This window comes from Astatotilapia calliptera, chromosome 15 (assembly GCF_964374335.1).
Source record: "Astatotilapia calliptera chromosome 15, fAstCal68.1, whole genome shotgun sequence".
NCBI lineage: Eukaryota > Metazoa > Chordata > Actinopteri > Cichliformes > Cichlidae > Astatotilapia > Astatotilapia calliptera.
In genome coordinates, this window is record NC_137436.1 from 6,167,922 (window position 1) to 6,192,963 (window position 25,042).

A 25,042-nucleotide genomic window follows, 5' to 3' on the forward strand; every position below is an offset into this window, starting at 1 on the left:
CACTTACTTTAAATTACAAAAAAAAATAAAAAAAATAAATGTTTGACATGTCGTTGGATTTATTTTCCAGCCGTTAAAACCTCAACACCCCCCCCCCCCCAAATAAATAAATAAATAAATAAAAATAAAAAAACATTAGAAGTGAGACTGTAATAGTATCCCATGCTACATAGCATTCATGTTGTGGTTTTCAATGATAAGGCTAAATCAAGTTAATTTCATGGTGTTATCACAATCTGGGGTCTGGGGCATTCATTTTGACAGATTTATCTGAAGCCACGCCTAAAGTCCTGATGCTGGTGTTGTATTGGCAGGGAGCACAGCGCACAGGACCGCATTGGCTGTTTTTTTCTTCTTTTTTCTTTTTTTCATAAGGGTCCCAAACTACACCGAGATTTGGAATATTACGTTATAGTCCTACAGGAAGATGGCGACTGTCATTCATAATCCTTTGAAATCGTAAGTACATTTCTTTTTTGTTATTATTATTTTAACGAAATTACTGCATCGTGTAAGATGAATGTAACGAGCTATTATGACTGTATGGGGATTACACGCGCTTTTAAATAAGTCTAACATTTAACACCTTTAGTATATACTTGGGCAGTCTCCGTATCTTCAGGTACCGTTGCCTAGTTGCTGTATTGTGCAATACGAATATAAAAGCATGCACTTATGCACGGTGTGCGAACGGAAAACATCACCAGTCCGCGCGCAAATGACTACATTCAGTTTCATTTATGCATAAAGTTGCGGACATTCCACTTTTAAAAATAAATAGAATTAAAAAAAACCTCGTCTGTCAGAAGTTTGCCTGCGCTCCTTGTCGGGGATATTTGTGTAGTTAATATAATGCAAGTACTGACACAAAGCTCCCACTGCGCGACTCGTGCTTGTCTGAGCCTGACAAGCTCACGCACAGCAGGTTATTACATTAACTTTAATTTGTGTGCGTGGAGGAATAAACTGCTTAAAGCCGATCTTGGCGGTTTGAAAATGCATTTGTAGAAAAATAATGTATATGAGCATGGGTTTAAAAAAAGGTTAATGGGATGTGATCCTAAGTAGAGTAAAGATTTAGGGGATAAAACCAACTTTCATTATATCACAGAATGCATGTCCCCCCCGCCCCTGCTGCTGGCTGACGGCAGATGTTTACCACTGGTCATGTGGAATGCGCAGTGTTTGACAGTTTCTTGTGCAAGAGGCAAGTGTTTTATTAATTTGAACGGAATGCTGCTGCGGGTCCCTTAAAATAGATTCTGAAATGATGCTCTTATTTTGTAGAGCTCTTTATTGTTGTTGTTTTTGTTGTTGTTGACAACCAGAAACATGTCATACATGGTTACTGTGTGGAGGAGGGGGGGGACTTAATGCTTCTGTGTTGTACCGAAACAGATTAGGCTGTAGGGAATGAAGGTATATGTGTTTGCTTTTGTGTGCATGTAGAGCAGCAGATTAGAGAGCGTCCCAGTATTTCAGTGTTTCGCTGGGTCCATCTGTTAACGGAGGTACACGTAAAAAAAGAAAAAAAAGAAAAAGAAAAAGACAGGCTGATGCTGGGGCAGAGGGAGGGAGGGAGTCCCATCTGCCCTTTGCATGCAGCAGGGCTTTCTCAGATAGACACCCCCCACCAATCTAATATCTGCAAAAAAGGGAAAGCGATATGCATATGGACACAGGACCCCACCTACCACAACAGACATACTAGTATAAGCTCAGAGCAAAATATGAGAGGCAACTGTAATGAAAAGTGTATGTGAAGTGTAATGTGTTGGAATGTAAGACCCAATATCAAGTAACATGTGAGTTACAACCTTGGGAAGTAAAGTCGCGGTCTACGTTTTAGACAGAGTCTACTGTGTTTGAAACAAAAGGCCTTACTTCTGAGTCGTACTCAGGATGTGGCACGTTAATAATGCGCGCTCAGTGAGGACGTGGTAATAATCTAGCCTGCTCTCTTGTCAGTGCCCAGCTCTGACAGATGAATTATAACCATAAGGAACATGGCAGTAAATATGTCTGGCTTTGTGGACTCGCTCGCTCATGTTTAGCAATGCATATTTTCCTCGACTGACTCAAATTCTCATTTTCAAAAAGACTTTTGGTAATTGAATCCTGGGAGGCCGGGTGGGATAATGAGAAGCCGACATGAGAAGTATTCAAATAAGCGCTGCGATTCATATGTAGAGATGTGCATATCGCGCCTGTTACCTTCTTTCATTAGAGTTGGATTTGTAAATAAAAACCAAAGAGATCAGGTGGGATGTGGATTGGTTGTGTTTGCACAAGGATTGAGAGAACTTGAACTCAGATTAGAGGAAATGTAAGAGAGATGTAGGGTTGTCAGTGTGTTTGGGGTCGTGGATTTTTATTGTGGGGTTTTTGGTTTTTTTTGCATGTCTGCGTAGACGTGCGCCCCTCCCCCAGTTCTTGTGAGAGGGAGCGTGAGTGAGTGATGGAGGTGGGTGGAGGGGTGTCTGTCTGCCTGCATTTAGTCCTGCTGCATACATTTATACTACACTCTGAGCGCTGGGTTGAACCCTGGCCTTTGTCTATCCGAGCTCAGGGAATGGGAATAGAATGGTTTCCAGGCACAGACAATTAAATGGACAGGAACATTTTTTTTTAAATGGAAACCTCCAAGCAGTGATCAATGCTTTTTCTTTTTTTCCATGTTCTGCACATGGAAACATTTTTCTCTCTCTATGGGTATATGTGAGACTTTGGAGAGCTGAGAGATAAGCATGTGGTATCCTTTACAATACAAAATAGAATCTTTTATGTTGGACAAACATTTTATCCTCCACATTTCCTCCAGTAATGCTCATGCTGAGTTGAAATGACGTATGGGTCAAGCCATGTCTACACCTTCCACTCCTTCACCTCTCCTGACTTCTGGTGTCTCTGGTCCTCCACCCATCCCTCAGCAAAACAACAGCAAGAGCATCTAATTCAGGGTTTCCCCCCTTCTGCAACACCCTTTCCTCTTCAGCTGTTTGCCCTGCCTCTCTCCTTCTTCCCTCCACCTCAGACTGCACTTTGCACCTTTCCCTTTTACTCCCTTTGTGTGTCTGTTTGCGTACAGGCAGGAGTGTGTGTGCATGAATGTGCTCGTGTGTACGGTCATTTGTGTGTTTGGGAGAAAAATGAGTGTGACAGGATTTGAAAGGGAACACGTGTGCCCCAGGACATATCGAATCCCCACCCTGTACCCCGCCACCCCCTTTCCCTCCCATTCTGCCTCCTTGGCCCCTCCTCCTCCGTCTCCCTTCTCTATGCTTCACACTGCTCGACCTACAAAGTGCTACACAAAGAAGCCGATCAGTACCCACATGCTGTTGCCCCGCTTCACACATCCCCCTAGGGCTCCTACTTACTCCTATACTGGATTTGATCTCCTCTGACCATCTTTTGCTCAATATGTGGTTAACCTCCAGCATTCCCTAATGCTATTAACTTTCCTTCGAGATGCTGTGTATATGTTGTACTGTCCAGCACAGTCTATTAGAAAGATGCATCTGTGTAATGTTACAGAGATCATCCTAATTACTGTATTGTGAAAGCATTGCCCATACAGCTTTCCATTACCTGTGACTTGCGTCCAGGCACACAACATTTAAACAGTTCTGCATGTTTCAGGGCTCCACCTCTAAAGTATTTGACACAGTCTCTTTTGCAGGATTGTTCAGTTTTCCTGTAACTCAAGACTTTTATCTATTGAACTGCAAATGCCACAACTGTACTGTACTGTGAAGTGGAAAAAATATTTCAGAAAACATGCCATACTGTTATAGTCCATGACATAAGTCATCATTTAATTACCAATCAGTGAATATACTGCTCCAATACAGTACAGAAGCTGCTCATTTAAACTATAATTAACAAAAAACAACAATAAAAACAAAAATTGCATGCCATGGTCTGTATTGATGAACCGCTTATACTCCTATATGTGAATAACAGTATTGGGTCACCTGTACACGACACCTGCTTGACCATGGAAAGCCTGCCGTGAAGCTACCAGTGCACAGTCTTTGTGATGATGTTAATGTCAGATAAGGTCTGAAACTCTGAATTTACTGAGTGAGCAGATTGTTGGTAACTTATGAGCCTCATCAGTCGATGACCTCGCTCTGTAACATTACATCAGGGGTCGGCAACCTTTCTGATGATGAGTGCCATCTAAAATCTCCTCAGAAGTCAATGTGCCATATGATTGCATTAGCAATAAATTTAATAACGCTCTATATTAACAGTTACAGACTATATAGAAAAACTTTATAGAATGATATTTGTTCGCAGATGTTTGCAGCTATCAGCAAAAAGTTATCAGCTATTTTGAAACAAAAAAAAGACACTTTTTTATCCATAACAAGAATTCAAATGAACTGTAAAACAGAAAATGCAAATGCTATTTATGGTCTCCTCACAACAATGATAAGAAAAATAACATGTGTATCTCTGTTAATACAGAGACACACATGTTAATGTGATCTATCCTCTCCCACTCAGAGGCACAGGTCCCCGAGTGTCCAGCATTCAGATGGCTACCTGAGGACACTCTTCGTGTGAGAGAAAATCTGCTCACACAGATATGTAGAGCCAAATACTGTCAATAAGGCCTCTGTAATTTTCTAAAGACAGTTAAACTTGTCAGGTAGTGATGTCCAGCAGGTGAAAATGCAAGCTCCATGAACACGCACAGCTGTGGATTCCAGTATTGTTGGTATATGTATGATTTCTATACATTTTACGTCAGATAAAAACTTTGGTTGTAAGATTCAGATAATTATTTAATAAAAACCAGACACTTTAAATGAGAATAAGAAAGAAAAGTATTTCTTTGTGCCCCACTTTCCCTGTTTGTGCCCTACCTGGAGCCCTGGCAAAACTTTTCTAGACCCGCCCCTGCACAATTACCAGCTGTCAGCTAAATAGAAAAGGATCCTGGTGTTATTTGTCTCTCAGAAACAGTTCATAACTTCCCTTCAACTCATTCATGTCACCTAAAAGGTAAACCTGTTTCTCCATCACCTGTCCAGCTCTGATGATTCAGTAAGGACATCTCCTGGTTTCATCTTCATGTTTCCCTCTCACCACATATCCAAACCGATATCATGACCAGAAGCTTTACGGCTGTGGCTCCAATAAACATCAGCTGATACTAGAAATTAATATTAAATCAATTCTAACAACAGCTGATCAAGCTTAAACGTGCTGCTGAAAAGACACAGAATAACTCCAGCTTTGTGTCTTTTCTTTCATTCTAGCTGAAGTCCAGGACAAACTGTGTTCCTTTTCAGCTCAATACGAAATGCGTAATATTTTCTCTGAATATGTGACGATTCTGTTTTTTACAGGACGGTTGGCAACTCTACTAACTAACCTTATGAATAAAATAAAGTTCACTATCAGTAACATCATAGCACCCACCCAGGTGTATAGAAACTCCGTCATGCTAGCTAGCACACAGTACGAGTTATTGTAACTGACTGTAAAGTCAGCACAACGAAAATAAACTACACCTAAACTTGGTGTATATCTGACCCAGATAGACTGCAGGTCATAACTTCTTACCCAAAGTTCAGTTCACCTGACACTCGGACCGGTGGCCGCCTCGGGTCTCTCCTCCTCCTGCCTCCCCTTTCCCCTCATCCACTTGCTGGCCTCTGGGAGCTGCGCCATAGCCACCACCAAACAACTGAGTTATTTTGACACACCGGCCAGCATCTGGCCAATCCACCACCTTTCGTGTTTATACCATTACCGTTACATCTTGCATACCGGGCAAATGCCTGATGGCCAGTCCAGCTTGTGCCATCAGTTAACCCTTGGCGTGTCAGCTGTGGCAGGCGTGCCCAGGGTTGCCGACCCCTGCTTTACATGGTCTGCCACTTCATGCTGTGGTTGAGTTGCTGTGTTCCTTAACACTTCCACTTTGCAATGCTACATGCTACTACAGCACCACGCTCAAATTCAGTAAACTCTTTATTCTTTCAGTAATGTTTGTGGATAGGTGTGTGATTTTATACCAGTGGCAACTGGACTGAAAATGCCAGAAATCAAAGATTAAAAGGTGTAGCCCAATACTTTTGTCCATATAGTGTGTACTAAAAACCTGGCCTTGATGGCCTTGATGACTGATATCCGCCCAGTTTATAAACTAGTGTGATAAAGAGCTGCCTACATCTCAAAATTCCAAATAACTGTAGTGAAAGAGCAACAGTTTAATCTGCTATGCATTCACACCTGCAAACATGCCTGCCCCCAGACACACAAACGCTCCGTCCAAAAGCAGGCTCAGACAGTTTAATATGCTGTAATTAGGGTCTCATTTTGTGGTTAAGAATTGGAACTATATTAGTCGGTGCTTGCTGGAGTTCACCTACAAAAAGCATTTTTGCATGTTAGCAGATGCAATAATTTCTCATATTTGTGTTCAGAAGAAAATCAGCCCATTAATTTTACCATCCATTTTCTTCCACCTGTCCAAAACAGAATTGCGGGAAGGGGGCCTATCCCAGCTGTCATAGGGCAAGAGGTGGGGTACACCCTGGACAGACTGTCAGTCTATGGCACATGACACTTTTCTTATTTTATGTGACCATTCATAATGTCGTTTTGTGAGTTTATTTATTGCGAAAAATTGTTAAACTAAGCACTAAAGTGCTTTTAACTTTTACAAGCCAGTATAACTCACCCTTGTTAAATTAATGCAACTTAACAATTAAGCTTAAAGTTGAATCAGATGACCCTGAACCATCCCGTAGTTATGCTGCAGGGGCATAGGCCTAGGCTGTTGGGGGCTTCCCATGATGCACTGAGCACTTCTTCTTCGCTTATCTGTTTTCACTCTCTGTGTGTTTATATACCACTACTGCATTTAATCATTAGTTATTATTAAACTCTTGCTCTGTTTCTCATAGTGTGTCTTTTGTCCTGTCTCTCTGCTGTCTTCTCTTTCCCCTCACCACCAAGTGGTCGCGGCAGATGGTTGCCCATCCCTGAGCCACGAGTTTCTTCCTGTTAAAAGGGAGTTTTTCCTTCTCGCTGTCACCAAGTGCTTCCTCATAGGTGGTCGTGTGATTGTTGTTGTGAATTGGCACCATATAAATAAAATAGAATAGAATTTATTTTTTCAAGTCAACAGGTTTGGATAATAAGTAAAGGCAGTTTATCACACATGGGAACGAAAGTGTTAAATGTTCACATTTGAGAACACAGGTCTAAATTTTGGGGGCCAATTTTTTTTCTTTTTGTGTTAAAAATGCAAAGACTATTAAAAACAAAGCAAATAATCGGCTGTGAGATACAGTAGCACATTATAGCAAACTGAGATGGGATCAAAACACCAAGAAAACAGAGAGTCTTGAGAGATTAACACAAATGTGAAGAGACGGATGACAGTGATTTATTTTGCTGTTGATGAGTTCTTTCAGTGGCTAAATATTCAATTCACCGAGGAGGAAGAGAAAGTGACAGATACGAGTAAGACTGATGAAGAGAAATGACAGGAGATATCCAAACACAAAGGCTGATTAATGGAGCCTCCACTCCCCTTGGCTAAGGACTGAGTACCACATTAAATATTCATAACGTTCATTAGCCCTTTTTGGACTTCCTTCTCTAGCATGTGTGCGTGTCAGACCCTGTTTGCTCGCCTTGAGCTGAATGCAAATGAAATTAGCCCCTCAACTGTTCAATGATGTCTCCCTTTAACTGTGATACATCATTAATGGGTACCTGTGAGGGCAATAGCCCCTGATGTCCAAACACAGAACAAAGGATGGGATTGAAATGTTCTTTACCTCTGTAAGCTTTTACCGATAGACCTACCTGCGCCTATAGGTATAGAATGAAATAGTGATCCAAGACCAATGAAACCTATACTGACTGTTGTATACACAGCTCTTTTGTGCCAGCATGGAATGAGCTGAAACAGTCGTAGTGGTGCACACAGACACAAAAACACACTTAACAACTGCAGATTCCATCAGTATCCAGGAAGCTGGTGTCCAAGAGGAATGCGTTCCCTGACATGCAAAACTCGCCTTACATAAGCTCCATCACTGCACTCAGCCATACAGTTAACTCACGGTTGGAGCACAGAGCAATTGAGGATAGTCAAATCAAGTTTGGGTAAGAATGTCTCAGGACACGCAAGCCGCAGACAGAAGTCTCGGAGGCATCCTCATACACTATTTACTCTCACGTAATGAATACAACACACAGACAAATGCACAGCAGGCAAACGAGCTGTGCACGAACACTCACTTACGTAAGAGTTTATGAAGCCGCCCGGGGAGGTTATGCAGACGCTTTGTTGTCGGAAACGGGACAGAAACGTACAGGCAATATGGGATGACACGGGGGAGGGAAAAAAATGAGGGAGGAAGGATGAGGAGAAATACCCGTAGGTACACACACACACACACACACACACACACACACACACACACACACACACACACACACACACACACACAATTCAATCTAGCCAACTGATAGTGACAGCAGAGATAACACTTTACCTCTGGGAACATGAGTTATGTGACAGGAAGTCTCTTCTGGAGATTTGGATTTGAGTGGATCACTGTGACTGCTGGTCTCATACTGTAAAAACACGTGTCACAAAAAGCACCAGCTGCATCCCTCATTTCTGGAGGTCTCTGCACAAAAACCTTAGTCAACATGAAGAGAATTATTCCTGATATAAACGAATTCCAGTCCACAGTCACCAGCAGATTTGAGTTAGAGAAATCTATAACACAAACAGCAGTTTGACTTATATTTGTGGACTTATGGGTATCACTTGTTGGACTGTTTATTGCCTGGTAGCAATCTTGGAGTTTCTGCTGGCTGCCTGTTTCTGAAAGGAGCTGCTTCTCTCTGACATTAATCCAAAGTGATTTTTGTAGCACTGTGGATTAGATTAAATATACTTTTGATAACAATTAATTCTCTGTCAGTGCGCCCCAGGGTGGCTGTGGCTACAATGTAGCTTGCCATCACCAGTGTGTGAATGTGTGTGTGAATGGGTGGATGACTGGATGTGTAAAGCGCTTTGGGGTCTTTAGGGACTAGTAAAGCGCTATACAAATACAGGCCATTTTACAATTCACAGTGAGCTTTGATGGGATTTCAGTGGCATTTCTGCAATTATCATTCCTTAATAACACGAATAACTAGAGTTAAATGTGATGATTTACCTGAAGTGCGTGTGTCAGGCAGTGCTGTGCATCCAGATATAGGACACAACAGTCCTTTGTATGTTTCCAGACATGTGATATGTTTTCCACTAGGACTTTTTGCCTCCCATAAAAAGCCATTTCTGTTACTGCATTTACATTCTACAAAACTATACCCTCTAAAGCTAATTGTTGGGCTAAATTTTGAGAGCCAAAAAGGTCACCAAGCAATTAAAGGTACAGATTTGCATGATTCCTTCTACACTGTGACGTGTGGTCAAACCCAGTAAAGAGGGTTCTGGGTTTAGACGAGCCTTTGTTCTCCCTGCAGATGCAACATGTGGGGAGTAAAACAAGGAAAACATCCTTGTCCAGATGCACCAGTATAGCCAAAGTTGAGGTTCACATTTAACAAATATGAAAAACATGCAGCTGCCATTTGTTCTACACATGTCCGATTGTTCAGTTTTCTCTCTTCCTATTCCTATTTATGTCCTCTTTGCTCTTACAAAGTAGGCACCCCCTTCTTACTTCTTATGTGACACTCACCCCCTCTTTTCCTTCATCTTATGCATGCACTACCTGGTTCACGCTCCACTGCTAGTCACTCCACTTCTTACCCTTCTCCCTTCCCACTATCCATCCCTCCTTCCTTCACCCTCTGCAACCTCCATCTCCAAACACTGCACATCTTTGTGAGATTCAGTGTGACCAGAGAGCTGGTCTTTGTCCAGCTTGGCATTCTTTACATATCTGTGCGCAGTATCCACAGACCGCCCGTCTTAGCTTGGCCAGTCAGAGAGACGGGTGATAGGCAGCCAGATAGACTATGATATGTAAATAAACAGAAAAACTGACGCTGTTCTGCTGCTTTCGATATGTTCCAGCCTAGCAACAGAAAGTCCTTGTGGCATTATGGAAAACAACCTCCTTGACACTAATTATGCTGCATTGGATTAAATGATCAGGGATTTCATGCTAAACAGAAAAGTCTCTTTTACATGTGTCTCATTTAAGAAAGACTTAATCATTAAGGGAAGCAAATAAATCTTGGTTTGTTCTCTCTGACTCTAATGATCTTAGCTGCAGAAATCCTGCTGTGAGACTGGGACTGTGTAGGTTATTGATGGTTCACATCCTGATTTGTATCCTCTTATCAGTCGATGCACATCTGTTTATAGCACATCTGTTGTGTGGACTTCATTGTGGCACACTTAGTCATCTACAAATTTGACAGCATGAAACATCTCATCTCCTAATCATTTCCTGTTATATTTGTCCTCACTGTTCTAATGCCAATCACTTTCAGTTCAGCTGCCTTTATGCTGTAAAGCCAGAACAAGTTTTTGTATTATACTAACACCCAGCTGATATCCAATTTATACTAGTGGCGTTAAAGATCCACAAATGTTAGCATTTAGTTAATAAGATATAAACAGTTGTTGTGAGTGACTCAGTAGCCACATATAATGCATTTAATTCAGATGTTGAATGAATGGGGCAGTTGATGTAGAAGTTAATGCTAACAAACCTGATGGATTACACTGGAATCAAAGCTGTGTGTGCCTGTTTTCCTAACATGTTCTTCGTGTTTCTCTGTGGACAGGCTTGGCGACCAGTTCTACAAGGAGGCCATCGAACACTGTAGGAACTACAATGCCCGACTCTGTGCAGAGCGCAGCGTGCGCATGCCCTTCTTGGACTCACAAACCGGTGTGGCACAGAACAACTGTTACATCTGGATGGAAAAGCACCAACGTCAGCCAGGTGAGAAACACCGCAAAGGTTGAAAAATGTAGCAAAAGTTATTCATTCATTAAGTCTGCATTTGGAGATATCTGCATTTTTTTGCTTCAGGGAGATGATTGATGTCACTCTCGTTTAAAAATTCAACATAAGGCTACAGCTACTGGCTGCAGCACTGAATGCAAACAGTAGTAAAAATGTAAACTTCTAATCTGTACTGCCACTAGTGTGGATTTTTTTAGTCACTAAATACAGTATGTCATATGTAAAGACCTGATCAGGCTCTATTCACGAATAAAAAAATAAAAATCATTCTTGAGTAGGTGCACCATTTAACTCACTGGGTTAAACAAATAACCCATATGCCATGAGGCTAACGCAGCAGCCCAGACTTGAAACCGCCCCAGGCCATTTGGTGCATGTCTTCCTCTTACTAAAATAAATCAACTAAAAAAATATCTTGAATAAAGTACCTGGGCTATGGTTATACCTCTATAGCTACAAGTTGGCAGATATTAGAGCCCACCCAATTTATCAATGAGCCAATATTTTCGGCTGATATTAGCCTTGGTCTGATCTATCAGTACTGACATTTTTACCATCTGATAAATGAATACTTCAAAAAGTGAACAGACAGGAGAAACGGCTTTTATTTTGCATAGTTTGTCCAGAGGGCGCTCTGCAACATCCCTATCAGGCTCTCAGCAGACTGGGCAGTCACATTTCCCTAACAAATGTTAAGGAAATCTGTTCTTGTTTTGTGTGTCTGAAAGAAAAAAAATATCGACCAACATATCAGATTATTGGATTTTTAAATCACTAAATATCAGCATTAGTATTCGTCTTAAAAATCCTGTATCATCGGTGTCTAGGAGATATTACATATCAACTAACTGAACTTCATCAAATCTTGTGAGTGTAGTTTATGCTTTGTGTGACATGGCACACTATGTTTATAATAAACCTTTTTTTGGCCAATAAAGCTACAGTAACTCTTTTTGGAGCTGAAAGAACTTAAACTAAAAAAAAAGACTTTAAAAAGAACCACATTATTTGTTTGCTTTTGGGATCTGAATTATGATTTTGGCCAGAAAGAAGTTACTTTCTCAGATTTAAGAAAAGAAGGAAGAACAGCTCCCTTGACTTGACTATGAATATACAAACAGTCAGTCTACAACTCTCTCACCGATACAGTATATCTGCTAACAAAAGTCAAAAGTCTGAATTACTGCTGGATTAATTTTTTGGCCAGAAACAATCACTCCTCAGGGAATATTGAAATGAGCCTGCCAGGAAACCAGTGCAGACTCCAGGAAATGACTGTGAAATATAGCATGTTAATTTGCGAGCTTTACAAGTTCTGGTAGGTGAATTTAGAGCTGGGCTAGCTATTAGCTTTTGCCTTCCAGTTTTTACGCTAAGCTAAGATGAACAGCCTCATGCTGGAGCTTCATCTTCACTGCACAGGCATGAGAGTGGTATCAATCTTCTTGCCCAACTCGCTGCAGGAAAGTTAATAAACATATATCAGAAAACACTGATAAATATGAATTAATGGATTTCCTCCATCAGTAAAAAAAAGTCTGCCAGCTCATCTTTTGTATATTCCCCGAGTTACTGTTTGCTGATTTATCCTTAAGCAGTTAGAATGCATTGTGCACATCTGGTTCTTCTGTAAAGGCAAAGGGAACAATCTGCTATTTACTGGGAGCTGGACACAAATAGCCTGCTCTCCATCTTGTATGCAAAGCCCTTCAGGCCACACCCTATACTTTGTGGCAGACCTAAGTCACATTATATGCATTTATTCTAGGTTTATCCCTCCCCCTCCATCTCTTGATTTTTATTCACCGCTCATGCAGACTTAAAACCCCTGTTTTTCATCTCTCCCTCCTACGTGGCTATTGGTGGAATACGATTAGGGTTTGAGAACAAACAGCATTTGACTGGAAAAAAGTAAAACTGCATCTTCTCAACATTAGCATACTGATGTATCTTTTGGTACTTCTCAGATAAATGTCATTAAAAGTCTTCAAAGAGCTGCAATTTTAGCTTGAGAGTGATACATAGTCTCTAGAATTTGATCACAAGAGCTGGACCCCTCTGAATATATGGGGTAGTGCCTGAGCACTACTGAAATCATATTGCAACATATTAAGTGTCAGGAAAGACCAGGTCTCTGTGTGCATTACTGTGTTTGTGTGTTGCAGAGCTCAATGCAAGGTTTGTTAAAATGGTATGCTTGCCAGTGGTTGTTAAAATTCTTCCTGTGTGCCTGTGTGACTCTCTGTGTGTACATATATATGGATACATATGTGTGTGTGTGTATGTGTGTGTGTTTCCAGGCCAGGCAGCAGGACAGATGTATACCTACCCCGCTCGTTGCTGGAGAAAGAAGAGGCGACTCCACCCTCCCCTGGATCCCCAGCTCCGCCTGTGTGAGCTTCGACTAGGTGAGACAAACAGCACAGCCATGCAGTGAAAGTCAAGACCCACAGTTACGCAACGGAGCCTACTTTAATGCATTTTATTTTATTTATTCATGCCGTCACATAAATACATCTGTTTTATTTGTGGCCTCTGTGCTGCTGGGTATCTGCATGTAGCTATTGCGCACGCTTGCTGCCTGGCCATCTGGCTCGGGTTAGCTCGTCTCTCCTACCAGGTCTCCAGGTTCATTTTCTCCCTGGAATCAATGCCGCCTCTCTCTCTGTTCTGTGGCTATAGGCGCACATATGCATAGGCACACAAATACCCCCCCACACACACACACACGACTCTTGCTGCCCGTTGCACCACAGAAGCACCCTAACTGGGCCTCTATAATCATTTGTCCATGAGGCATAACAATGTAAGTGAGTCCTATGAGGTGGAAGTGTGTTCTCTCTTATGAGTGTGTGCATCCATGCATGCATACAGAGTGTGTGTTATAACGGGTGGGTTGGGATTTTAGCAAAAGGAATGCCCCCATCAGGAACCTGTGAAGGAGGGGAATGAAGGCAAGTCTTTGTTTCTGCTTTTCTACTCTATTGTTTCCCCTCTCGCTGTCTTCCAGATGCAATCTAATACTCTGGAGCTTTCCGCTAAGAATGACTTGCTTTGCTTTCAAGATGAGGACAGAGAGTCCTTCTGATGAGGAAAAAAAAACAACAAGAAAAAAACAAAAAAACAAAAGCTACAGCTAACCAGCTCATCAACCAACAAGCTTGCATAAAAACAGAAGAAATTAGAGAAGGTAACACTGTAGTTAAAGAGGCATGCAAAACTTTCGGACGCCGAGAGTAGAAGTGCAGAATTCTTGTCTTTTGTTTTTGAGATATCCTATTGTGTAGTTTGGACCAGATGTCTATCATAACAAAACAGAAGAATGTGAATTCTCCCCTCGTGGGCTTTTGCAAAATGCTTTATGTTTATTTAATGCTTCCTGAGCAGAGAGGTTTGTCTCTGTGAATACACAGAAGCCATGCCACATATGAATTCCTTGTTCTTGTAGAGTTTCGCTTTTCCTTTTTCACGTCCCAGCTCATGTTAGGGTTTCAGGAACCATTTTTCTGTCCTCTCAACTAGTCTTCTATATAGCAGGTTAAAACAAAACACATGAGATCTGTGTAGGAGCAGCAGAAGCCAAGATATCCTGACTGTGAAGTCACTATCAAAATCTCACAAAGCAACTCAGCAGCATCTTTCATCGGGACCACTTCTTTCAAACATCCAGAAACCTCTTTCTGTCACCTATTTTGATCCTCCAGAGGGAAAAAAGGTGTTGTGCAACTGCTTTCACAGGCTGAAGATGAGTAAACTGGACTTTACATGTGAAATTATTGATGCACACCTAAGAATTTAAATCCAGGCAACTTGTGCATGCATGTATTAAATGAGGCAATGTGTTCTTTAGCCCCAAAAAAGAAGGTAAAGACACGAATGAAGGACAATCTAGAGGAGGAAAGTGGGTTTCATGTGCAGGAAGGAGGTTGTCAAAAGAGACCAAAGTAAAGGACAACATGTATGTGCTGGGGAGGGGAGGCAGAGTGGTGGTTGAATGAAGAAAACACAGAGGCAGTGCAAGCACAAAGTCATAGCATACAGAAAGACAAATGAGAGGAGGAGGAAGAGGAGGAGGGAAGACGCAGAGGTACAGAAGCTCTGTATTCAATAAGTGTCTTACATCCTCAGCAGCTGTGCTCGCTCCCTGCTTTTCTTATCATAGCCTTAGTTTCATTCGGCTCTCATCCTGGTATTAGAGATGAAAGGAGAGGACAAAGAGGCAGGGCTGCTGCAGCAAGTTCGTCTCTGTGGAAATGAACAGAGCAAAAGCAGGAACGATGAAGGAGATTAGATAGGGGGAGAAATAAAGAAGAATGAGATATATGAGAAATATTACAGGCTTAAAAGCAGTGAGTGTTTTTTAAAAATATATGTATTTGGCTAATTTCCTTCCCATAGCACGCTTGTCTTATCTTTTATTGATGTTGGATCTGGTAGCCTGCTTTTCATTATTCCCAAAGCTCCCTCCTTCCTCATAAAACCTCGTCCACCCCGATGATAATCATTAAACTCTGTCACCTACCATCTGTGCTAAATTACCACAACTGCACCTCACATAATAAAACGATAAATAAAATAAATGGACCAGACGACCTGTTAACGAATGACTTTGAGGCATTTAGGCAAAATGTAACTAAATACACATGTAAGTAACCACAGAGCTTCTTTCTTCTTTCTTCTTCCTCTGTATTTATAGGAAGATATATTTACTTTTAAATGCCGTCACTCTATTTTTCTTTAATATCATCATTATATGATTTTATCTTACCAGCGGCAGCCTGGAGAGCACAGGCCGACATGAGCTGCATGGCTCACAGGCGACTTCTTATGGTGGAATATATGTTTTCAGTTTAGTAGCTTAATCTAGCATACTGCAATAAAAAATGTTTTTACATTTTTTACAGATAGATTTGAGCATCACTGTGGTTCTGTCAGGAGATTTATACTGTACAGTTGTACTTGTAAGTGTCGAGAAGCACGAGGTGCAGTGTGAAAGGATGCATTCACATAAGAGCTTTACTTATAGCAGCCTTACACCCCAAGTGCTCCTTTCTGCCTGACCACAGGTTAACAGCTTTTAGCCACTTTAGTACGAAATGCCGGGATGAAAAAGTGGGATTAAAACACACAGGTTGATGCACACTTGCCTTGCTATACACAGACACATACACATGCCACCTCAAGTGGTCTTTGTTTCCTTTTTGTCATTCCCTCCTTCGCCTTCTCTCTTCAGAAGCAGAACTGGCTCCAAAGCGTGAGGGGCCACCGGGGGAGGCCACAGCCCTGGAGGCCCTACTAAGGGGGGACAACCTGCTGGAGAAAAAAAACAACCTCAGTAAGGAAGATGAGACATTGCTAGAAATACAGGTATGGTTAATAAGATAAGGAAGATTAGTATATGTCACCAGTAGGGGTCCCTTTAACTTCATGTATGCGTCTCATTTGACATCTTATTTGGCCAATGCCCGAAGTCCACTCTTCTCTGAGGTGCAGCCAGTGTAAAGACATGGATTTTTTTTTTCAATAAATCACAGCAGCATCTCAAGTTTTGTTTCTCCACCAACTTTCCCTGAAAATTGGCCAGGTAGATTTGATGTCTTCCTGCAACAAATGACAATGAAAACCCCCTGACAAGTAAATCAAACATTAACCAGGAGAATTGTAAATATGTCTGTATCTATATATTTCCAGCTTCCTGAGACCTAATGCTACCTCTGTCTAACCCCTGTCTTTCTGTTTGCGTTTGCACTCTGCAGAGAGTACTTGAGGCAGAGGAAAATGGGGATGGCTTCCATGACGATGAAGACTTTGAACTCGATACTCCGAAGAGAAAGAACAGAAACAGAGGCAAAGTGAGTGTCGAAAGCAAAAACAGGATTTATATATGACGGTGTGTGTTTTGAATTGTAATGCAATACAGAATACAATACAGAAAAATTGTCACATTAGTACAAAATCCAAATAAGTTAAGACTCAACACCACCATCAACCTGAAAGCAGAATACTTTACCAGCATTATAGGATACAGTAAGCTTTTTTTTTTAACTTGTGTTGGAGGAAATAAATGGATGATCACGAGTGTCTTGTGTATCCTTTCAGAACCGAGGCTCGAGCCGCAGAAGGGCAGAACCCGTTAACATCGAGGACCAGGATAAACCTTATGTCTGTGACAGTAAGGGCAAAGAAAACTTCATTCTTTGTACATGTACCATCCTGCAATCGGTGCGATTACAGTCACTGTGTTTTCTCAGAGCAGAGATACTGTGTTCTCCTGAGATCTGGCTGTTAAGAGAAAAAACACGTGTATCAATATATATATATATATTTTTTAAAGCCCTCTCTCTGTTGCTAAGAGCAGTCCTCTGCAGCATGAAGAAAGAGTTTGCTGTTAATCCAGACCTGACCAGCATGCCACTTTCGTACTTGGACAGAATTCCTCAGTAATGGATTGCCGCGGGAATTGTGGCTAGAGATACTGACTGAGCCTCAGACAGATGAATTTCATCCTCGTTTTTGTGTCTTGTTCTGTCTTTCCGATATTGTTTGCTTTTGTGTCTTCTCTGTTCCAGATAGATACAAACAAAAGTATAACTCAAAAAAGGCTGAAGAAGGTATCTTAACCTGTCTCCATCTTGTCTTTCTAGGAGCTTCTTGAGCTGTCTTTATGAATGGCCTTTTTGCTAGTGGGCATTTGGCGTCCTTGACTGACTGAATGCTAATGCTCTGAATATGTGCAATGCTTTAATTGCTTTAAGGTAGTCTAGGCATCCCTGTGCAAGCACTGCATGATGCTAACAGTAAACCTAATGCCTCAATGCTTGCTTGTTGCAAAGCATGCGCCAACTGATGCTTAAACACCAGCTCATCTAAGGGGTGCATGCTTAATAGGTTTCTCTATAGCTGTGTGCGATTCTTAGATAAGTGTTTGCACTGGTTTGATTTATTTCTATATATTTGAAAATAGAATTGATTGGTTAATTGTTGTTAAGGCTGAAATAGCTGGATCAATAATGCACCAGAGAGCTGTGTAATGAGAAACGTCTATAATGGCTACAAGGCCAGTGTACCCATGTAAAAAATCCTAAATGAACATGAAAATATCATAACAAGTCTAGGTCAGCGTTAAAAGTTTCAATAAACTTGCTTATAAAATACTTCTATGTATATATAGAAATATAAATAAATGAGATGATTTTTCTTTTAAGTCTTTGTCTTTCTTTTAACTTTGCTATAGTTCCACTTATTTACCTTAGGAAACATTTTCTTAGCAACAAATAGTTGTAGTTATTTCGCAGATAGAGGTTCCGCCTTACCGTCTTCCACTGACTCTCTAGGTGTTCACAGCAACTAACTTAGACCAGTGTCATACACTGATGTTTTCACCTGACAGTGTGCAGTTTTCATGGTTTTAACTTTCCTGTGATCTAAAAAAAAAAATCTGTAGTGTGTGGAAAGCGCTACAAGAACCGGCCTGGCTTGAGCTACCATTACACACACACTCACCTGGCAGAGGAGGAGGGAGAAGAGGAGAAGGAACCAGAGATGGCTCCGTCTTCTCCTCAGAGTTCAGAGAACCATAAACGTAAGTTGCTGGCTGGTATTTAATCATACTGATTAACGGGATATTTCCAGGTCACAAAAACTTGCACTTACTTACGAAAGCTCAGACTGAATGGAAGCTCGTGGACCATTCCCCTTATTTCTCCTGCTAACAGCTCAAAAGGGCCCTGATGGTGCTGTTATCCCCAACGACTACTGTGACTTCTGCCTGGGAGACCAGGACTCCAACAGGAAAACAGGACAAGCAGAGGAGCTGGTGTCCTGCTCTGACTGCGGACGTTCTGGTGAGTCCTCACTTACTGGTCATAGATGGTTTATGTGAAAACCTGAGATTTTGTATTTGCCTAAGCACTAATTGATTGAATTGCAATAGTTATATAATCCCTCCAGTAGACTTAGTAGAAAAAAGTGAATGCCATATTAGTGATTTCAGTAGGACAGCAAGAAGGCGTACTAAGAATGTGCCCATTCACTTTTCTGCCAAGAGTGACATGAAAGTATTGATACAACTCATGTGTCTGTTCATATACAGTTTGCACCATCTAAGCTTAACACTAAGTTAATGGGGACCATTTGTGCTCATTTCCAGCTGTATATTTTTATTCATTGTCTGTACTAAAGTAGCTTTGTATCATTCGTATTTCAGAATGAAAATTGTTATCAAACACTGGGCCTTTATGCCACCTCTTAGTTCATCCTCTGCCTGAAACAACCCACATTATTCCTTTTACGACCATCGTTCCTTTAAGCCAACTTTCTTCCAGTTGGCTTGTGTTTTGTAACCTGAAGGTTTCAGCAACTTGTGGGAATGGCTACTGTGCTCACAGCCAGATTTGTGTGCCTGCTAATAAAGTTTCTAACGAATGTACGTAACTCTAAGAAAACTCTGTACGTATGTGACAACAACAGCTCAGTAACTGGAGTTTAACTGGCTTTCCTAGTTGTTTTCCAACTTTGTTCCCACTGACTTAAGTGGAAAGACAATAAAATTTCTCAAGTGGAAACTATTTTTTTTTATTAGTTAAGCGTAAATACTGAAGTATGAGATTTGATACCATGCATAAGGTTAGGTTTTATGCATCTATTACATGGTGTCCCTGGTGGGTGATGAGCACTTGCTTCACCCCCTGAAAGTCCCATCTGTTCCAGCTTTGCCATTACTGTCCTCCACCTGGTGGTCTTAAGCCTGCCCCCCTCTCCATAAGCTTAGGCTGCCCATGTGCTGTTACCTTGCCATGGAGGGTAGGCATGAGCACTTGAAGCTATATTGTTGGGAGGGTTTAACCCTGGCAAGGCATGGCAAAAACAGCACATGACCCTTTGTGTTTGGGGCTAGGCATCGGCTAACACCTCCATCTCATAAAAACTCCAGCAAGTTACAGAAACTTTCATGAGAACACAGTACACTTAGGTTAGCTTAGTCCAATTTAAAAGGAACAGTTAGCCTCGTTTGGTTCAGAGATAACAAAATCTCCTTTTTGGTTTTTAAACAGATTTAAAAAACAAAACAAAATGTGAACTTTAGGTGTGCTGGTAAGTTGTTGTTACCTCATGAAAGAGCCTGTAACCCCACCGCTCCTGCCCGTTCTACATTTTTATGCTAAGCTAAGCTAACTGCCCTCTAGCTGTGTGTGAGTTGTATCAATCACTTCATTGATCAGAAATGTGTTGTCTGCTAGACTCATACTTTACTTTAAGTCTTACTACACATCTCATTTTTGTTTCTCTTTACTTCCTTTTTGTCCACGATCTTGTTCATGTGTATCTCTCGCTTTCTTGCGATGTTTATCTTTGCCACACGGATTTAAATTGTGTTTCTCTATCGGCCACAGATGTGATGCAGTTTAAAAGTTTGCATCAAATATAAAGGAATAAATTACACACATATATTTAGGAGGGAGATGAGGGGAGGTACATGTTGTTACCCAGTTTAATGTAGTCCTTCTATATTTCAGAACAAGTTCCCCAAAAATTCAAACAAATCTGTACCTTCAGGTGATAATGTAGATTTAGATGCTTTTGGTGTGCAATAAAAGCTTTCAAGTGTCTCTTCAATGGGGTTGTCAATGAGCCTTTCAGATCATAAGAACTGAGAGCCAACCACAGGAAAGAATCATACGAATTTGCAGAATCTGCCGCTTGCTTCCATCCTGCATGCTTCTCCATGTCAGCCTCGTTCATCAGTAAAGACCTCTGCCTTTAGACAACATGCTTTCACTCTTTTGTTGCTCAGTTTTCATGCATTATCCTTTGGCACATGTGGCTGCATTTTTCCCCCTTTTTTCCCCCCGTTTTGTTTCCCACACTAGCCGAAAACGGCATCTGCTGGATATCTCAGCAAAAAACCTTTGGTTGAATCATTTCAGCAAGCAAGATGTTGTCTTACTACGGTAGAGTGTGCTAGAACAACTGGGAGACTGTGTGGCCTTGTCTGTGTTGCTCTGATGCTGATGTTTTCATGGTAGCTGGAAGAGGAGGAGCGAAGAAGGATGGGAGGAAGCGGAGCACTCTCGAAGAATTGTTCGGCAGCGCGTCAGACAGCGAGGCCTCCACGTTTCATGGCTTTGAAGATGCAGAGCTGGAAGATATTTCGTTCTCAGACAGTGATGTAGTTGCTGACAGCTAATAATGGGACAACTTGACTAGCTGAGCCTTCTGCCATTAAAGTTTTAATTGAGGGAACAATGAAAGACTCATGAGGCACATAATGGACCGCAGAAAACCACAGTGAAGACATTTCTGGAAAGTGTCTTGGAAAGGATGCAGGATATATATTCACATATGCTTCTGCTTGGGAATTTGTTTCTCATGGACACACTAACATATATTTTTTTACCATCCTCGTGGATTTTTCAACAGTTGAGCCATTTTCCATTTTTCATAAACAAAAAAATAAATAAATAAAAATGTCCTTACATTTGACTTTGCTTGCATCAGATAATCAATATAACAAACTATACATCTTTGCTACATGCCACTTAAATCTGGACCAAAAACGTTGATAGCGCTGTGGACTACGGACTAAGGAATTAAAAACATGACTTTTCCATGGTAAAATGAACACGTGACATGGGGGAGGGAGGCACTTGGACTCTCAAGTCACTCCACTAGCTAAAGAGGACAGTGAGCAGCGAGGTAAGAGCCAGTCACCACTCCATTATCCATTTAAGCCAACAGGATGTCTGTTAAAAGTGTCTCAGCGGATTTCTTCTCAACTGCAATTCCTTAGAGTAATTTGTGAGGACGGCAGTAACTCAAATATCTACACAGGTCACATTCCTTGTTATTTTACCCATGAGGCTTAGAGGGATCAGTGCGATCAGTGTTTTGGGCTTCTTTCCCAGTCCAGATATATGTCAGTTCACCCTTGCATATGGCTCATTGATACCCCATTGACACCAGTGTACTTATGACTGTCCTCTCATAACTGTGATGATGTGGGCAGGCTACAAAAAACAATGTTATTAAGGCAGGCAACAAGAGGACCACTTTACATATTTCTTTTTGTGTTGTCATGGTTGTAGTTTTACCAGAAGAGGATAAAATATGTCTCGGCTGTGTTTAACTGTGCACACATGATTCCATGTGTTTTGTTTTCATGTCATATAATCACTTGCTGTATACACTGTCAACACTGTCATAGAAGACAAAGACAGAGAAACACGCAGCCATCTGGGTGAAGAGTCAAATCCTTTTTTTGTGTGTGAACTAGATCACATTAGAGGAAATATTTCACAATGTTAGCCAAGTCATTTTATATATATATAGCACATTTAAACACAGCAGACATTGGTCAATGTGCTACACAGCAAGCAGCTAAAACGAAATGTAACGCATTTGGATGAACTAAAAACAATTTAAAGGCAAATGAAATGAAAGTTAAAACATAAAAAGCAAAACCACCTGGAGAGCGGCAAAAGGACACACACTGGCCACTTTATTAGGTACACCTGGTCAACAACCCGGTCCAATATGTAAATGATAAAGGTTTTTATATAGGGATTTTCTAATCTACCTGAGTAGAGCAGAAACAACAACATGCTTTTCTATCTAACATTCATACTCTGTTGGATGCTTCAGAGAGCAACTCTGGGTTCATTATTTTGTCCAATTTGGCATGCAGACTGGAGCAGCCGGGAATCAAACCAAAAACCCTCCAATTAGTGGATGACTTGCTCTACCTGCTGAGCTACAGCCACTCCATTAACGTAGACAACACAACCAGCTAAAGTTCAGGAAGACAGGGGATTAAAGTGATCTTGAATGCGCCATGTTTGCTGGTGCCAAACATGGTGCATGGTGGGTATTTCAGAAAGTGCTGATCCACTGGGATTTTCCCACACAGCCGTCCTAGCCATCACACAAAGCATCAAACCATGAAACAGACAGATTACAACAGCAGAAGACCACACCAGGTGTTACTTCTGTCAGCTAAGAACAGGAGAGTTAGGGTAGAATTTACATGACTTTACCAAAATTGGAAAACAGAACCATTGAAAGAAACGCTGCCTGGTCTGATGAGTTGAATTCTGCTTGGACATTCAAATGGGATACTTTGGTCCCCTTAGTACAGTTGCCATCTTATTGCCAAACATGTTCATGCTTTTAAGACCACAGTGTACCCATCTACTGATCCAGAAGGATAATGTGCTGTCACAAATTGCTAATCAGTGATCGGAGTTTGTTTGAACATGACAATGAACTCACTGGCCTTCACAATCACCAGACAGATGGCCAGTGTTAAAATTAATTCAAAACACGTAACTGTTACTGGGCAAAGCTGCTAGGTGAGTCACAAAATAAGAGAATAAGAATATAAAGCTAGAAATCAGTTTAACAGATCCACTTTAAAATCACTCCAAAACAGTTTGTAAACTTTTTTTCGGCAATCCACTTCTCCTGCCCCTGCTTCCCTTTGTCTTTGTCTCATCGTCCCGACACAGGTCATCCGACATGTCTGCAGTTCACTGAGAACATGATGCAGGCCGTCAGGACATACCAGTGGCAGTGCATCGAGTGCAAGTCCTGCAGCCTCTGTGGCACCTCAGAAAATGATGTATGTATCACAGAGGAAAACCTTGTGCCAACCTTTGTGTCTCCAGAAATGTCGGCTCTCACTTTGAATTGGCTGTGAAGCTGTGGAATGACCTTTCACCAGCTTGTGTGCAGCCTATCAGAGAAATAATACATATTAAATTATCTGTGTGTAGATATAGAATTATATGGAGCCAAGTACGCAAAAAAATTTGAAAGTCTGTAAAAATTAATTAAGATTTTAATTTTATATGCAATGTGCAACCAGCAAGCCCCTGTTTTATAATGTATTGTATAAAATAATGACAGTGACTGTGTGTTCATGCAGGACCAGCTGCTGTTCTGCGATGACTGTGACAGAGGATACCACATGTACTGCCTGAAGCCACCGATGACCCAGCCTCCTGAAGGTACCGCAGCCGAAAGCCACTCTGACAGCTTTTAGTGTACATCAGTGGTGCTATATTATTATATTATATGTTTGAAAGCTGCTACAGGCAAAGTCTATATATGGAAAAGATTTCAACCTTTCCTTCTCTCCTCTCTGTACAGGAAGCTGGAGCTGTCACTTGTGTTTGGACTTGTTAAAAGACAAGGCCTCAGCCTATGGAGAAGCATAAAGGACACACATTTTTTAAAGCACATGTAAACACAATATATATATATTTGTACAGATGCACTTACTGTTTGACATATACTTTCTCCCAGATACAACCCAACACACACACACACACAATACCCACAGATACACACTCCGGTGCATTAGCAGGCTCAGGGCTTAGTTTCCCGTGTGAGGCTCAGAGATCCTCTACCTCTCATAAAGCCAAGCAACACTCACAGATGCAAATGCCATACGCCATCTTAAGCGTAAGTCAGCTAACAGCAGATCTGCTGTTCCCTCGTTTCTCTACCTCACCTCTCAGCAGACAGCAAAAAGCAAAAGCAAGATTGATAATGGCCAATACGGTGTAGAACATGTGCATGTGAAGTACACGTTTATTTTAACTGCATTTCTGCATGTTTTCCCCCCTGATTTGGATTTATTTGAGTATGATTTGGAAGGTGTTTCTCCTAAAGTATTTGCTGAAGCTGCATCACTTCCTTCCCTTGTAGCTTAAGTTCTCCAGTGGGGGAACCTTGAGTGAGTTTGACTAATGTTTGTTTAGATTTCTCCTTCCAGCTCTACTCCTCTGCTATGTTTAGACTTTACAGTGACATTCCCACTTTACATCTGGACAGACTCAGTATTAGTTATGCCATCTTTCACAGGTTTTGTCAAGCTTGGTGAAATTTATATCCTGCGTTAAGAGGAAATGGGGCGATAAAACAGCCTCCACTATCATTCCCTTTGGAGCGTAGTGACTTTATAGCCACGTCTGTTTTTCTGTATTCGTTCAGTTACCAGGATACTGTGGTGCTCAGTAGGACACCTTACTAATGGTGAAATACTTTAAAAAGTAGAATTA

The 25,042-nt window shown here is 41.3% G+C and overlaps 1 protein-coding gene across 4 annotated transcripts; it reads left to right on the top strand.

Annotated features, from left to right (window-relative positions):
- The first annotated feature begins 278 nt into the window (after positions 1 to 278).
- Positions 279 to 24,215, top strand: dpf3 (double PHD fingers 3). 4 transcript variants are annotated; one of them, XM_026143636.2, is made up of 12 exons: positions 279 to 459; positions 10,798 to 10,958; positions 13,283 to 13,390; positions 16,216 to 16,349; positions 16,739 to 16,834; positions 17,082 to 17,154; positions 17,552 to 17,593; positions 18,427 to 18,564; positions 18,698 to 18,826; positions 23,486 to 23,598; positions 23,905 to 23,986; positions 24,129 to 24,215. In XM_026143636.2, exons 1-12 carry the CDS (start codon positions 428 to 430, stop codon positions 24,194 to 24,196), a joined length of 1,176 nt encoding a protein of 391 aa, XP_025999421.1. In that variant the 5' UTR covers positions 279 to 427; the 3' UTR covers positions 24,197 to 24,215. The 4 variants fall into 4 exon arrangements, with proteins under 4 accessions (XP_025999421.1, XP_025999422.1, XP_025999423.1 ...); XM_026143637.2 differs by lacking the exon at positions 17,552 to 17,593; XM_026143638.2 differs by lacking the exons at positions 23,486 to 23,598; positions 23,905 to 23,986; positions 24,129 to 24,215 and adding an exon at positions 21,008 to 21,464.
- Positions 24,216 to 25,042: the final 827 nt, after the last annotated feature.